Here is a 17,485-nt window from a genome sequence, read left to right on the forward strand (position 1 = left end):
TATTAATCTTAACTTTATAGCTATATATTTTAATCTTACTTTAGCTTTAAAGGTAGGAGAATTTTAGAATATTATTAGTATATATATAATATAAGGCAAATAAATATATACTATAAGTTCTATATAAGGTCTTAAGATTCTTAATAAATATATATTCCTAATACTTTTCTCTTCTCTTAGTAGTTTTAACTAAGCTATAAAGGTATTTAATATCTACTTAAGATTAGCTTAATAGGATAGTATAAGCAAAATACTATAGTTTAGAATAGCTTATCTTTAAGTAGCTAATATATTATACTTAGAATAAAAATATAGTTAGTATATACTTAATATAATATATATATATATTTACCCTATCTCTCTAAAATAGCTAAATTTACTGCCCTTAGTAAGTCCTCTTTTCTCTAAAGTATAATAGCTAGCTAAGCTATATATAAGGTTCTTTCTATTTTTATTACTACTTATAAGTAAAAGTAGTAAAGAAGTTATAGATATACTTAGTATATATATAGTATTATATAAAGATAAGTATAAACTCTTCTATATATTTAATAAGTTCTTCTATAATTAATTCTAAGATTTATTATATACTCTATATTTCTTAGAGCTAGCTTTAAGCTATAGAAAAGTCCTCTTTATCTTAGAGGTTATTATTTATAATTATATTAAGGTGTATAAACTTATAATACTTTATATTACTATACTAGTGAGATTAGTGTTAAACTTAGTTTAACGCTTTATTCTACCTATTTTAAAGTTAGTATACCCTTAATATAAGCTTAATATATATTAAGCTTACCTTAAGATAAAATATAGTTTTTTTAGAAGTTTACTTATAATATATATTAAGTATTAAATTATTTAGGTTAAGTTTAATATTAGCTTTTAAGCTTTAGCTTTAGCTAAATCTTTATTATTAACCTTATAGCTAATATAATAAAGAATACTTAATTCCTAAGTTTTAGGATATATTAAGGTTATAATATAATTATATAGAGCTAATACTATAACTTTCTAGCTATTACTTATAGTAATTAAGATACTTTAAAGCTTAGCTTAGTCTTATATAGCCTTAATATATCCTTAGTATATATTAAGTATAAGCTATAAATATATTATACTTTAGATAAGCTTATATTAAAATAAAGCTCTTCTTTATACCTTACTTTAAAAATAGGAATATTATTATAGTAATAGGTCTTTAAGTTAAGCTAATAGCTTAATATATATTTTAAACTACTTATTAGATTAAAGTTAACTTTATAAAAAAGGTTTAAGTTTAAAAAATTAAATAAATTAGAGATAATATTATCTTTAGTAAAATCTATCCTTTCTTTATATATAAAAGTAACTAAAAAGCTAATAAAGTTAAATATAGTTAATAGTAAGTATATAGTGAAATTATAATAAAGTTAATATTAAGATATATTTAAGTAATAATAAGTAGTAATTTAGATAATATTTAGCTTATATTTAGTTTATATTCTATATATATATACTATACTTTATAGTCTATATAAGTAGAAGAGTTCTAGATATATTATCTATTTCCTAAAAATATTAGTATATATATTATATATATTTAAAGTAAGGTTTAACTAACTTAGATAGATAGATATAAAGTACTATATAGATACTATTCTTTTTATAGTGAGGTTAGTAGATAAGTTTGTATAATATAGACTATAAGTTTTTCCGACCTTACCACACCCCCCTGGCTACTTTTTGGACCCCCTGCCCTGCACAAAACCCGCCATCACCCACGCCCGCGCCAGTGCCAATCGAAGTGTGTGAGTGTCTGCTCAGCGTGAGTGTGTGGTCACCCACGGCCCTGACTGACCAGGTCCACGGCCCACGGCCCACGGCCCACGACGACGAACGACCCACCAACAACGCCCCCCCGGGCTCCACGCCGCTTGTTGTTCGCGCTCCACTGACCGATCACCTCTCACTCTCAGTTGGCTGACTGGACGCTCTCTGGTGTCTCTGGGCCTGTCTCCGTGTCTCTCGATCTCTTCCCCAGCAGCATCCGTACCAAAAGGAATCAATCAACTCACTGCTGCATCTGCAACACTCGCTTCCCACTCGCTCAATCATCATTAGTCGAACTGCATCGGTCCCCAGTGGTCATTCACTCCGGTCCTGGCTCTCTCGGTCCCCTCTCCTTGGTTCTTGGTTCTTCTCCCCGTCGCTTTCTCGCGAACATCCAAGCAACACATCAATCAACCCACCAACAACAGCAACAACAACTCCACCCCTTTGCTCCTCTCTGGCTGCTCGTTCGTCGTTGTCGAGGGGAAACCGCGGAACCGCACCACAGCGCTCGAAAGAGACTGAGCCACGACCCACGATCGTCGTCGCCCTACAGCCAGCCAGCTTGCTTGCTTGTCCCGTTCGCCGGTACCAGCACCACCACCACCAGTATCCGTCACTACCTCATACGAATACTCTGCGTAGCCGACCTGCCAGCTCCCTTCTTCTCTTCTTTGCCATCCCGCCGCCCTTTTTTGCCTCTCTTCTGATCTACACTCCATCGCCTTACCACAAACCGACCTCACCTTACCTTGCTTCAACCCGTCTTACTTCATCACCTCGCCTTTGCCTTACCCAACAGTACATTTCCATACCTTTCCTCTCTCTTTGCGCGCGCCTTCACTTCAGCCTACATACTACCACCTTACTACCTTTGCCTTGTTGCTACCCCAGGGCCCTTAAACACACTTCCACTCCCTCCACATTCCATCCCTCGAATTCCTTCCCACTCGCCGGATCGCCATCCTGACGCCGGGCACCGCCGCCCCCAAATTCCAATCCCATCCACCAGCAATCTGCATCCTGCAACCCACAAGCCCGCCCAGCCTCGACTCCCTAATCACCACCGCCTCGATGCAACAATAGCCTCGTCGTGCGCCCAGACACCCAACACTGCGAGCGACATCTCGCAGTCTTAACGTCATCGCACCCTTCCTGAAGATCCGACCTCCGCCTTCCTTGGACGCCGTCGAGCTGGATTCACGAGCCACCCAAACACCACGACACCAACAGACGCCCTGCCCAATATGTCTTCCTCCCTGCCCCCTGATCCGTACAAGATTTTAGGCGTCTCCAAGGATGCGCAGCTCCCCGAGATCCGATCCGCCCACCGCAAGCTGGTCCTCAAGTGCCACCCCGACAAGGTCCAGGACCCGGCCCTCAAGGCAATCAAGCAGGATGAGTTCCAGAAGGTCCAGCAGGCCTACGAGCTGCTGAGCGACGAGAACGAGCGCCTCAAGTACGACGACAACGTCAAGCTCGCCGAGCTCCGCAAGGAGATGGCGGCGGCCAAGGGCGCCAACACCTCCGCGCCCCGGGCCGCCTCCGCGAGGACCTACGACGTCAACATCCGCACCGCCGAGCCCCGAGCAGACACCTTCAAGACGACGACGTCGTCGACATACCGGTCGCCCAACAAGATGTACTCGCAGTACCCTTCGCGATCGTGGGACGAGGAGATCCACCGGTCAAGTCCCATCTTCGAGGAGCCCCGTGCGGCCCGCCGGGCTGCGAGCTACGAGAAGGACTACGGAAAGGTCTACGAGAAGACGTACGAGAAGCCGTCTCGCCAGGAAGAGGAGAGCGCCGCGGATCGCGAACGTAGACGGAGGAAGGAGGAGGAGAGGAGGATACGAGACGCAGAGAAGGAACGCCAAGAACGCAAAGACAGGGAGAGAGCTGCCAGGAAACAGGCAGAAAGAGCCGAACAGAAGGCCGCTGAGGAGAGGGAGCTTCTTCGTCGCCAGCGCAAGGCCCAAGAAAAGGCTCAGGAAAAGGCCGAGAAGGAGCGTGAAAAGGCTCGCAAGGCTGAGGCCGCGTCGAAGAAACACAGGAACGTGGGTGCTTATGTTGAAGATTTCGGTGAGGGCGAGACCTACTTCAAGGAGAAGAAATCGAGCAGCAGCAAGAAGAGGGAGGAGGAGAAGGTGCGGTCCCGCTCCATCCCGCGAGAAGTCGTGCGTGAAGAGGCCCCGCCGCCAACTCCTGCCCTCCCGACCGATGCCTCCGCCACAAAGATGGACGACAACATCCTCTTTGCTGCAGCCTACATGGACAAGTCTCGCCGCGGACCGGGACCCGGTTTGGCTCGTGCCGCGACGTACCACGAGAGCAGCCGCTTCGCTCCCCCGGTCGCAGCTCCCACGCCGCCCGCTGTGACACCCTTCGCGGCTCCCCCAGTGCCTCCCATGCCTGCCGAGGACGACGCCCGCCGCTCAAAGACGAGACGCTCATCCGATTCGAAGCGGGACAAGTCGAGCCATAAGAAGTCGCCCGCCAAGGAGCCGGCTTACAACATCGTGGAAGCCTCCCCGACTACCCGCATGCCCCAATATGCTTCTACGCACTCATCGCCCATGGCCGGCGGCTCACCCCCCAAGGTCACCAGGGCCACCACCTTCGACACTGGTGGCTACAGCCGCCCGATTCCTGGCCTGCAGAGGGCTCAGACTTTCCACCCCGGCGCCGACGATTCGCGCGGCCGCCACCGCTCGAGGATGCAATCGCAGACCGTCAGCGAAGACTCGGAATCCGAGGACGAGCCGCGACACTCCCGCAGGAGTCACCGCAAGATCGTCGACGACGCCGTCCCCATCGACTACAACGCCGGCCGCTCAACCCGCTACACCGTCAACGCCGGGCGTGCTGTCCCAGTCGAATCGAAGTCGTCGCACTACTACCGCGATGAGTCTCCGCCTCGCTCCAGGCCATACTACGTCGAGCGCCCTTCGATGGACCGGGGTTCGAGTGGCTACTCGGGCTTCGACAGCGTCAAGACCTCTGCTCCCTACAACGTCACTTACAGTGACATCCCTCGCAGAGCTCGTGACCCCCATTACGAGTATGCTGGATACGCCTAGGAAAGATAGCAGTTGGCAGGGTTGCCACCGTCTCTCCCACACGCCGCCGTCTCCGCGAGGAGAGAGCCGATCGCGCAGGAATGCGTCCAGATCAGCCCTCCCGCGTGTCCCGCGACGCGGTTCACTTTTTAACAACCATTTTCGGTCCATTTCTTCGTCCGTTTTCCAATCTGGGTTCTTTTTCTCTGGTTCCGTGCTGGTATGAGGGGACGACAAACAAAGATTCTAAACACATACAGTAACGAGTTACCGACATGTCTTACTTTTTTCTGATATCAAATCTTCGGGAGGGCTGTTGAAAGAAAGGCCCAAATATTATGGCGCTTGGGAGGGGGGATGGCATATGAGGGAATATGAAAGGCCGCATGGATACATCGGTCGTTGATTGGCATTTATTGGAGCGAGACGTGCTTTGGGCGGGTGGGCGGTTGCCTGGTGGAGGTCGTGTCACGACGTGGTCTGCGGGGAGCGGAGTCGAGTGGCCGTGTCGGGTTGTCGTGCGTGGCTTTGCGGCCCGCGAGGCAGCCCAGGGCTCTCTCTTACCGAGGGACTCACACCCGTGACCATGACCGCGACGAAAACCGCCGACGACCGCTCAGCCGGGCCTTTATGCAACGGGGACTTTGTTTTGGGATAGTCCTGGGTTTCTCACAGAGGTTGTTGTACGCTGGAGTCTGACGATACACACACACATCCATCACATCATATCACATCACACATCACACACATACATGCATGCATTGGGAAGGCGATTATTTTTTCTTATGAGCTGCGCGTTTTATCCTATCTTATGACAGGGGCTATCTATCTTGCCTCAATTAACGAAACCAAAGATATCGAACTTTTTTATCTACAACTGTGTCTTTTTGGTCGCCGTCATTCGCTTATGGAGTTGACTTTGGAAGGGGAAAGATACCACACTCATTTTCGGGGAAGTTGCGAGGACAGTGAGGGGATGGATATAGAGATGGGGGCTAGAAATAGGGAGAGGAGGGATGGTTTACACAGGGCATGAGGCAAAGATATGTTGCCTGGTTGGTTATAAGAGGGATCAAGGGGGGAGAGCCTGGTCTCGGTTTAGCTAGAATGTCAATGGACGTTTCTTGCACTTATGTGTGGTGAGAGTGAAGTTTGTGAGGTTGTGTGTGAATGTGAGGTGATGAGGGTGATGGTTTGCCTGGAGATTTCCCGGGCGAGTGCTTTAAGGGTTGGAAATGTTGGACATGGCCGGATAGGGGATGGCGAGGGTGTTGCTTGTGACATAAGGTGGATGGAATGGTTGAAGAACGGTAAATGATTCGGGTGAAGTTTTGGTATATAAGACGGAGGCGCTTGAGTGGAATGTTTCTCTGCAGCAATCATAGAGGTAGCGATAACGGGGCCGGGGCTGGGTCAAAGGGATTGTGGCCGGGTTGTTCTTCTGGTATGTTGCTTTGAAAAGATCAAGTTGGGGAGCAGAGACGGGGTCCAAGGGTGTGCGTTGGGTGAGAATAGACGGCAAGTAGAGGAGAAAACTGACGAGCTTTTGGAGGCGGTGAATTGCGGTAGGGGAGTTGGGTGTTTGTATGGTTGGTGAGGGTTTCAGTGTCATACATGGCGTCTGCGATGGAAAGCTGGGTAGGCCAATATAGACATAGGGTCAACTCCATTAAGCGGCATTAGGATTTGTCGGGAAGGGGCTTTTATATCATTACAAACTGTGTTAGGAGGATGGACGATAGATGTGTTATTTTGGTATTGCGGATGCTTTGGTTTGGGCGGCGAGTTGGGGATATATAAGAGGCCTTGATGTAGAAGAGAAGAGATTGCCAAAGCAATCGCAGCATTTCTCTAATCGTTGCAGGGGGGGTTGAGTTACCCTGGGCAGGATCTGACCACGAATGGTTAGGCAAATGCGAGCTTTTTCAGGTGTAGGTGAGTCTTGATGGTAAAGTTTGTTTATTCGAGAGAACGGGCCGGGCAATCAAAAGAAGGGGATGATGGACGATGGCGAAAGTTTCGAAGTTTGTGTTTTGCGTTATGCGAATGGCAGATGCATTGGTAAAGACTTCGAGCGGTATGGAAGTAACAAGATGGAAGGGAAATGCTTGAACATCGAATGAATGAAGAAGAGGATTTCTCTGTGTCGGCTGTTGCGCTCCTCAGTGCGCAATTTGTGTGGCTTTTGTATCTAAAGCATCCTAGGTGAGCTTTTCGTGATATCTACCTGACAGAAGGTTGCTAGGTCGCAGTTGGCATGTCTAGGTGATACATTGTATAAAGGGAGATGAGGGAGGCGAGGTTCAATTTGCAAACGAATCAAGCAATGCCACATGCCGATGATATGCTTGAGAAGTGGAGGCAGGTATTCTAATGAGCCGAAAGGGGACAGTTTGTGGCTCAAGCAGAGCTGCGGAGAAGGAGTCATCTTTGACGTCCGAAGAGGATTCGTGATAGAGATGCCCAGGAGAGGGGAGATGGCAAATGAAAAGACTCGGGGATGTGTTTGGGTTGAAAGTTTGTTCTGTGCTTGCGAGACGACGGGGTCGAGGCTGTGAGTCTCACTTATTTCTCACCCAGACTCTTGGGATTCTTTTCACCATTGCGACTGTCGAGCGCGATGCTCGACCGCCTTCTCGGGATTGAATCCCATGCTTTGGTTATGTACTATCCAGGGGCATGTAAGCCATGATGCAAAGTTAGCCTCGCTCGGATGGACACACGAACTGGTATAAAGGTTTGGAGTAGGCGTCATCATAGGTTTGAGAGAGCCAGAATTGATCCATTTTGAAGGGATCAACTAATTAAGTTTGCGATTGTCGGTCCACACGATGGCATGAGCGCGAGTACTGATTATCAATATGAGGGCTGTCTGGGACCCACGTTAGTTCGACGTGAGGACCGTTGGTCTCGGTATCCCTCATTGCCGCCTTGGTATTCCCAGAGGAATAAGTCATCGAAGGAAGGAGATATGGCACGCGAAAGCATAAAGAAGTTTTCGCTGATTGCTCTGAGAAAAGAGTGTCTTCTTCACAGCGTCACTCGCGTTGAGGCATCCAACTTCCCAAATGGCTCGGTGATCAGATGGGAATAGCATCGGTTGCTTCGTTAATGAAAACCGTTCTTCGTGGCTGATTTATAAGGCTTTTCCAAGGCTTTACCAATGACTGGATTAGTGATGTTTGTGGAGCATTGAAACCCTTTCGGCTACTCCATGGAGGTTTTATGGGAGTAATAGCCGCAGCGTTTCCTGATCCTACTTCGTTGGCTGAAGAGTGACTTTTACCGCGCCTTGGTCTTCGTACCGCAGCTCCAGATGTCGTATTCATGTTTTCGTTGAGATGTCTCCAGCGATGGCCTGGAACGATTATGCTAGAATAACTCATGAGAAGGAGAGAAGGACGGCAAGGAGAATGGCGGGAATGATTGTACTGTTCTCGTGCGGTGAGTGATATGGCCGATCACCGATCAGCACGGCTTGTGAGCCTTACTTGCACTTTTCGTTTTGAGGATTAACGCCGAATAAGTGGCACGATATATTGCACAGAAGGATTTCTGTCTACTAGACCTAAGCATCCCTTTTATATCGCTTTCTGCAGTTGAGTCTGGACTCACAGGGTTGCTGCAGTAGACAAATAAATGCACAAGTTGTGGTAGGTCATACCCCCTGATGTACCTTTAAAACACCCGAGACAAGCAATGCGAACCGTGGATAAGCATCTCTCTGCTATACGAGACAAATTTCGGACTTGATACTGTCTTGGAGAAGAGATGAGACAAGGCTCTCAGATGCTTATAAGAAACGAATTGTGAACCGCTGAATATGCGAGGGACGAGAGAAAATGATGGACTCCGAAGGGAGGGATTTTTATAAAGCTCTCCAATGCATTAGCATGGTGAGTGAGGAGTACATAGAGAGGTCACTCTTCGGAGGTGGAAATCGATCTGTACGTGAGATAGAAGAACCATTCACCGTCCATTCTTGCCTAGGGGGAGGGGAACCAGGATTAGTTATTTGATTTTATAGCCGTCGTGTGATGACTGCGCCCAATGGAGAATATTTCAGACCTTAGACCCTACGGTGAGATGCCAAGCCATGCTGAAATGCGGTATCAGTTCGCCTCGGCGTGTACTTGTGTGAGCTAGTAGGAATTGCTGCGTGTTGTGTTAGTGTTGATGATGCTAGTTGAGGAAGGATGGATCGGAAAAGACACATAAGAGAGAACGCCTGCGTTGAGAGACGAGAGGTTGGCGTGGCAGTTGAAGCTGCGCGATCTATATTGCCTGATGGATTCTGCGTCTCAAGTAGCATCTGCCCAAGTCGCACGCCTCCTAATACCATCTTGTGTCGGTCCGGTTCTTTCTCGGGCCTTATGAGATCAAATGTGTATGCCAATATGGCACTCTCCGTCTTCCAGGCGCAACTGAGACACTCCACATTCTGAGATACCACTCGATTCATCAAACCACATCAAGCCTTGCACTATCGATGCTACTAGACTAGGGAGATCATGCTAGAGGTCGCGGCTGGGTTCTAAAGTTCATCGCCAAGATCCAATGTGCGGTGCGGAGACAGTTTCTCTTGCTTGCACAAAACACAGCCCATGTACTGTCAATGAACATGCGGTCTTGCACAAGATGCCCGAGTCAGGTCTTTTCGAGTCTATCCCCTTGTAGATAGGAATTGCCAGATTGGGACCGCTCGCCGTCGAGATGCATGGGAAGCTGAAACACAATTCAGGGGGTTGTTGGTTGTTGGTGCAAGTGTTGGTCGTTGGTGTAGGGATGTTTTATCAAGAAGCGAATCACAACGTTTATCTGGCGTTACATGGGCCACCCACACCACAGTACACGATGTAGGATGCAAGGGTGTTTAATCACTCCATTTTTCGTGCTCATACTGAGCCCCGGGAGGCTTCGCCTTTTCGGAAAGCTCAAGATCCTGCCCTTTAGTTACTTGTTCTCCGCTGCTGCCTCGCCGTTCCATTCTGTTCCAATCTTTATTGCCACACTTCAAGATCCTCCTTGTATCACAACTGGTTAGGAAGTATCGCCAGCGGCGCTCAAATTGCTCCACCAGATTTCCTACTGATGGCAGACTCAGACAGCCGCCAACTGGCCAAAGAGCTGGTACAGGAGATTGCAACGAAGTACGGATATCTCGAGGAAGAGACTCTGCAGCACGTCACCAATCCGGAGGCACGCCGCAAGATTGAAGATGCTTTTCGTAGTATTTCGGTGCTGAGCGGACTCAGCATTATCACGCATGTACCTTTCACTCCAAATTTTGACCTCAAGCTAACATAATCCATAGTTTAGCCAAAAATCTGTACTCGAGCAAGACCCGATTCATATTTGAGCTCCTCCAGAACGCCGACGACAATCAATACAATAGAGCTTCAGCATCAGGCTCCGTTCCATTTGTCTCCTTCCGCATTTTCCCCAGTCAGATTGTCATCGAATGCAATGAGGATGGTTTCACCCACGAAAATATAAAAGCGATTTGCTCGGTCGGAGAAAGCTCGAAAACAGGAGCCCAGGGCTATATTGGCGAAAAGGGCATCGGGTTCAAATCTGTCTTCATGGTCGCGTGGAAAGCACACATCCAGTCAGAAGCCTTCTCATTCAGTTTCAGACACAAGAAGGGAGAGTCTGGGATGGGCATGATCACTCCGGTATGGGAGGAGACTGATGAAGTCTTGGAATCACCATTGACAAGAATCACTCTCCATCTCCTCAACACTGAAACCAGCAATGGGGTGGCCGAAACAAGAGAGATGATCCGGGCACATTTCGACGAGCTCCAAGAGACTGTGCTCTTGTTCTTGAAGAACATTCGAAGAATCCATGTCGTCTTTTATGACGATAACGGACAACAGATAACTTCCGTCACACATGCGCACACTGAACCCCGGCCAGGTCGGGCTAAGCTGGAAAGTGTCTGTGTCACGAATGGACAACCACAGAAGCAAATCAAGCACTTTCACGTCACGCGCGTGAAGGCGACGAACCTCGAGAAAAACGACAACAGAACCTACACGGAGGCAGAAGAGGCAGCCAAGGCTTACTCTGTTTCGGAAGTAGTGGTCGCATTCCCGCTTTCAGAGGCATCAGTTCCTATTCTTGAACCCCAAGACGTTTTTGCCTTCCTCCCGGTGAGGCCAGCTGGGTTCAACTTCATAATCCAAGCCGACTTTGTCACCAATGCAAATCGACAAGACATTTTGAAAGATTCTCTCCGTAATCTCCTTCTGCTCCATGCTGTTGGCGAAGCAGTTGTTACCGCCGCTGTCGAGTTTCAGGCACATGATACACTGCGATATCGATGGGTTGGGTTTCTACCAGATCGGAGCCGCATTTGGGATAGTTTTTGGATTACCTTGCTTTGGGAGATTGATGTGCGTCTGGCATTGAAGCCTGTGTTTTATGATCACAAAAGCTTCGTTCCCAGAAAAGTAAATGATCTCGTCCGTCTGTTGCCTGTATGCGCCGACGAGCACGGAAACCCACTGTTCGACGACGGCAATCCAGCACAGGTCATTTCACGACAATACAGCCGAGCTGATCTTCGCCTCCTCGAAGGTTACGGACTGAGAAAAGTAGATTATCCGCGAGCCCTTGAATGGCTAACAGCAGATTTGAGAAATGCGAAGTCATCTCGAATGAAGTCGCTAGATACCTCGAAGAGCTGGCACGAACGAGCAGCGAAGTTGCTGAATGCAGCTTTTGTCGGCAAGATGCATCGAACCACTGCTTGCCTTATTAAGTTAGACTTGATTCCTCTTGCGGATGGAACGTGGGCATCTACTTCTTCGGGGCCAATTTATTTCGCCCAGGCCGATGGCTTGAACGTCCCCCCTGACGTCGGGCTGAGAGTTGTTTCGAGGACAGTGACGGATCGCCAGAGGATTCTGCTTTTTGAGTTCTTGGGTGTCACTACTGCTGAAACACAACTAGTGCGTCGGCATATTCTGCAGGTTTATGAGAGAGGCACGCGACCAGAATTCACCATTGAGGCCTCCAAGGACCATCTCAAGTTCCTCTATATGACTGAGAATCTGGCTTTAAAAAATGATCCATACGAGTTCATAGCTATCTTCAACCATCTTGGCGAGTGTCAGAGGCCAAACCAGCAGGCTATGTACTTGGCGAACAATGACCCCCACGGCGCTATGGAAGTTTTCAAACCGACAAGTCCGGGCCCAAACCCCGGAGACGGCGCACTCGGTTACAATGTTGTTTTCGTCAACAGAGAGTACTTTGAGGACGAACCGTCAGCTCCAAAGGGCCAGAAGGGGTCGTGGCGTGCCTGGTTTAGCGAAAGACTTGGGGTCAGGGCATACATTGACATCCAGATGATCTCCAGCCTATTTTCCTCGGTCATTCATCTGTCAGATGAATCGCGGTACATTCAATTGAGCAGACCAGACAAGTTCATGGCTTGTGTTGTTCAGTGGTATAACCACTCGCCATCCCTGCAACTTAAGGAGGGCGAAATTCGCTGCCTCCAGTCTTCGACGGCTATGTGTCGAGGCGGCAAGCGTATGGTGCCTCTTAGAGAAACTTACTTTCCAACTCAGAGACTGACAGAACGCGTGGCACGTTTCATCGGCCCGGACGCCTTTTTCCCTTGGCTATGGCTTGAAAACCAGGAAGTCTTCGAGGCTATCCCGCCGGAATGGAAGACTCTGCTATCAAAGCTCTCTGTGGGGCAGCCCGTCAACGATCTGGGGTTTTCTCTGGTCATACTCAATCGTTTTATAGATGCTTACGCAGATTCTATGGACGCCACAAGGATTAGCCGATTATTTGAATTGTATCAACACATCCACATCCAGTATCAGGAAAGTGACAATCGAGTCGCTGCTGCAGAGATAATCAGGTGCGTTTCACGCGAATTCGATTCAAAGAAGACTCTAACGGCTGCAGGAATGCGTTTCAAACAAGGAGATGCATCTTCGTTCCACGGGATGAGCATCACAAATGGGCTCTGCCAGACGAATGTATCTGGACGGCACCGCATGACACGAGGACTAAATTCGCTCTGGAGCGGCTTTACCAACCTTGGTTCAGGACGAACGGCACGAATAACAACTCCACCTATCTGAACCTGTTCAGAAGCATGATCGGCATCGAGGATTGCACATGGGCAATTTTGATCGAGGAGCTGAAGGAGCTCAAGGCCTCGAGATGCGACGACACAGACCAAATCGGGACGATTTACAAAGCTTTGAATGCTTTGTGCCGTGACCCTTCGGTGGTTCAAAATGATCAGTCAAAGTATGTTTTCCTACGTGTTGAGATTGCTCTCTGCAGGGCGACTGACATTCTACTCTAGGTCGATTTTCGAGGACGAAGCTCTGATACACCTCCCAGTAGACAGTGGGCCATCATGGCATAGACCATCTGAGTGTCTGTGGTCAAATTCAACGAAGTTGAGCGGAAGAGTCTCCCTCAACGAAGAATTCGAAGATCTGGAGGTTTTCTTCATCGACTTCCTGGGTGTCAAACCACTGGATCTCTCGATGGCCATCGACGACTTAAAAAACGTGGCAACGAGGGCGTCGGCAACGTCTTCAGAAATCAAGGATTTGATATGGGCCGTCAACTCCTTACTTCCCGCCGTGCAAAAGCCTCCAAGCCCTCGAGATGTATTGAAGACTAAGATCTTCCCCATCGCGTACCCCAACGGCAGAGTCACGGTTAGAACTGCAACAACTGGATTTTGCATCATCGACCGCGAATCTCTGAAATACTCATTCAGAAACAAGGTGAATTTTCTCGACTTCACACTCGAACAAGTTGCTCGATTGCGTCCGTTTCTTGAATGGACGCACTTGGAGGATAGATATCTTTCGCGTTGCGTCAAGGAGATTACCTCCTTCCATGGCGGACCAGCAACTCCGATGACAAATCCGCAGCGACAAATTCGAAATCGGGCCCATGAGCTTCTCAGGTAAGTTGTGGAATGCACTGTCAGGTCGTCCGGGCGCATACTGATTCAATGGAAAAGAGTTGCGGCACACTTCGACAGCCCTCGTTCACAAAACAGTCGAGACATGAACTCCCTTTACGATATTCTACGGTCAGCACGAATTTATGAAACTGATGGAATCTCTTCAGATCTGTGTCTCGTGCAAGGCGAGACTTCTTTTACGGTCGAGGGAGAAAAGTCAAGCCTGCACATTGATGAAACTCAATCTGGTCTCAAGATATATGTGCCACGAAACAGAGATCATCAGGAGTATATGTTCACCAACCTTTTGCCAGACAAGCTTCTCGACTGTATGATGAGAGACCCTGTGACGCAAGTGTCTCAAAATATCACAAACAGCGCCATGAATGCTACAAAAAACATCCTTTTGGCACCGCTTGCAATGCTCGATCGAGCCCTTGAGGACAATGGCATAGCAGAAGTCCAAATTACGAAAGTTAACGATATTGTAGCCCTGGAAATGGCTTCTTCAGCAACAGCAGTATCAGTCGCAGATACGAGAACAGACAACAACGCTAATGGTCGGGGCGGGAGCGAGGCGGAGAATGCGGAAATACGCATGGCTTTTGCGTCCAGTTCCTCAACCAACCAACATGCTGTAGTCAACGCAACAGTCCATCGCTCGATGTCTGCACAGAGTTCGGCCTGGTCATCCAACACCACCTCACAAAGTTCATGGACTCCCTCACCTGGGAGTTCTCGGAATGACGCCAGTAGCCAAGCTCCCTACACTGCACTTTTGAGCAAGGTGATCGCCGCAGGCCAAAGACCAAGGGCAAGTGCATTGCCGTCATGCGGAGCCTTTTACCTTAGTCAACTATACACAGATCTTCAGCCCACTAGAGACGACGCAGAATTCGGATTGCGCTCGGCGAGTCAGATAGAAAGAGACTGCAAGATTGGCGCAGCGGGAGAGCTCTATGTAAGTTTTCACCCTGGATTCTGACTGTATTAGATGACTTAATAGCCCGTACCAGGTCTTTGAGTTGCTTTCTCACCTATCGGACGAAAATATGCCCTTACCCCCACTGCCTGAGTTCTCCAGAGACAACTGGCAAAGTAACATCCGCAGATACGTGACAGTGCATCCAGACTACGCGTTGATGGAACCTTGGAGCGGTCGAGAGACCTCCGACATAGTGTACGAAGACGTCAGTAAGCAGCTGACGTCCCTGTTCGTTCGCCAAGGCTACCTCGAGACCCGGTGGCTCTCGCGACCTCGTGGCCCCAAGTACTTCATAGAAGTCAAGACGACAACCATGTCTTGCGAAACAGCGTTTTACATGAGCAAAGCCCAGTATCAAAGAGTAAGTCTCCAGAACAAACTTGAGTGCTCGCATCAGCCCAAAACAAGCTTCTAATATTGGATGCCAAAGATGAGAAACAATCTTGTTACAGACGATAGCGACACAGTGTATGTCATTTTCCGGGTTTACAATCTCGGGCAAAAGGACATAGGTCTTAAGGTCTATGTTGACCCAGAGACACTGAGGCTGGCTGGACGTTTGAAATTCACAGGAGAGACATGGTCAGTTGTTCCTGGCTAAGCTTGACTTGCATTCACGAGTCACTTTCCTGTCGTTCTTGAGCAAGACGGAAAGAGAACGAACTCCAGTCTAGGGATGAGATGCTGTCGTCGATTCCCAACTAGATGAATCATGCACATGTGGGAAAGTTTACACTCCGAGTGAACGAGGCAGCGTCGGGATGTCGAATTATTAAGGGCTGGCGCTGGGCCGGTGGATCGGCATGGCAGATGCCACCGGGTCACCGGGATGGTCAGGAAGACGCCGCGGGAAAAGGTGGTGAGCCGGAGACTTTTGAAAATCACCAGGGATCTACAACCCATTCACTTGGTCAAAGTGTCGTGGCATGCCAAGTTCAGGACAGGCCTTGAGACGATTCCCATACTTTTTAAAGTTTTTCGAACCGCGTGGCTCGTCGCATTTCGATTAATACCGATCTAGTCCAGTCTTTGTTCCGACGTTGGGGCGAGAATTTCCGTAAACCTACCACTACTGACATCCCATCGGGTGCCGGCCGTATGGTAACGATGGGCGCCCGGTGGGATACTTTGCAACGTTTTGCATCAGATAGACGGAGTGATTCAGATGGCTTGTACCAGCTTGGTGGTAAAGCTATTCAGCGAATTATCTTGTGATGTTGTCGACACTGAATCAGAGATGGCGTTTGGTCGAAATATTTAAAGGCCGGTCTCGTCTTCTCTCAGCCACGGAACTACCTTAGATCACCATCGCAACATTTTCAGTCACTTCCCGCTCTTCACTCTCTTTAAAGCATCGATACTAGGGTTCCTTAAGAAAAACAATCAAAACTCGTAAGTGCTTCCTTCGCGCTCGCAATACACTAGCCTTACCTAAGGTTAATAAGACTCAGCCCAGCGAAACCTTGAAAATGCACATCTCCCGTCTTATAATTGCCGCGGTTGCGGCGTTCGTCGGACCTGTTCTCGTATCAGCCAAATGCAAAGCATTCCAAAACGGGGCTGTCTGCTCACAGCCGTTCTTCAACATCTGCGGAGGCGAAGGAACTTCGACCTTGACATGCTGTACCACACTGGACTGTAAATAGTGGGACCGAGTGTCAAGGGTCAGTTGTGGCAGTTCGAGATCAAACCCTGTGCTGAGTATTGTGCGCCTTGATATGGTTGCTTGAGTTGGCAAGCTGAGCATTGCCGTCTGTGTATACCAGCAAAAGCGATGTGTAGAAGCAAAAGCAGGTCTTTCATCCTCAGAGTAATATAAATATCTTGTAGCAAATTAAGTCTCAAGGCCACAATTTAAACCCCGCATATTCTGATTGCGCTAAAAATCAATTGATACGATAAGCATGAGCGACAAACTAAATCTCGTTTAATATTCAATATTCTTTTCAGAAATTTTCAAAATATACCTCACTTTTTTCTCGCTGGGACTTTATCTCTCAGAAAACGACGTTGATACGGGAAAGACTATTCCTTAGCTTCTACAAATTTGCCATTCTATTTTCTCTTCCCATTATATAGCTGCCAGAAATCAAAGTTTCATATCGCTCGCTGCGGTGGAAGTCTTACATGTTTAATACTCAACACTCAAACGGGCAGTATATATGCTTTTTCTTTAGTGTAAGGAAATTAGGCGCAAATGTTTTGAAGTTGGAATTTGTAGCCTGATATTCTGGAAACAGAGAGACTCACAGCAAAGGTTGAAATTCGGAAAGGATTGGGACGAAATTTTCGTGAGAGGCAAGTCGAATAATGCCCTCCAATCAACACATGTCGGTAGTTACGAGAGATAGACTCTACCTTACCTACATTGGGTTTCACCATTTCTAAGCCGACTGATTTGGGTTTAAAAAAACGATGTCGAAGCAGTTGAGAGACCAATAAAAGGCATAGATGGAAGTCCCATTTTCATTTGACCCTCGTATTTCGGCGTATGACCCAGAGTCGTAAAGATGCCCACGTGCGCGGAAATTCTCATCAGCATAGAGACTTCGCAACTGCGCAATGTCGAGAATCATTCATACCCACACAGTTTACAATTTCACAGTAGAAAAAAGCAGTAATAGCATCACGGCCATCGCAACTGCGTAATAATATTTGATTTGGGTGGCTGAT

At 47.9% G+C, this 17,485-nt stretch overlaps 2 protein-coding genes across 2 annotated transcripts; both read left to right on the forward strand.

Annotated features, from left to right (window-relative positions):
- Nucleotides 1-3,059: 3,059 nt before the first annotated feature.
- ERDJ3A (DnaJ protein ERDJ3A) lies at nucleotides 3,060-4,892 on the forward strand (the record flags this gene model as incomplete). Its single annotated transcript, XM_036639900.1, has 1 exon — nucleotides 3,060-4,892. One exon carries the CDS (start codon nucleotides 3,060-3,062, stop codon nucleotides 4,890-4,892), a length of 1,833 nt encoding a protein of 610 aa, XP_036494272.1.
- Nucleotides 4,893-9,962: 5,070 nt separating this feature from the next.
- Nucleotides 9,963-15,413, forward strand: CGCS363_v008052 (uncharacterized protein; the record flags this gene model as incomplete). The annotated part of the gene is made up of 7 exons (XM_036639901.1): nucleotides 9,963-10,101; nucleotides 10,191-12,753; nucleotides 12,801-13,151; nucleotides 13,210-13,827; nucleotides 13,885-14,156; nucleotides 14,959-15,173; nucleotides 15,243-15,413. 7 exons carry the CDS (start codon nucleotides 9,963-9,965, stop codon nucleotides 15,411-15,413), a joined length of 4,329 nt encoding a protein of 1,442 aa, XP_036494277.1.
- Nucleotides 15,414-17,485: the final 2,072 nt, after the last annotated feature.

The sequence above is a fragment of the Colletotrichum siamense genome (genome assembly GCF_013390195.1).
Source record: "Colletotrichum siamense strain Cg363 chromosome Unknown KSG_Cg363_contig05, whole genome shotgun sequence".
Lineage (NCBI taxonomy): Eukaryota > Fungi > Ascomycota > Sordariomycetes > Glomerellales > Glomerellaceae > Colletotrichum > Colletotrichum siamense.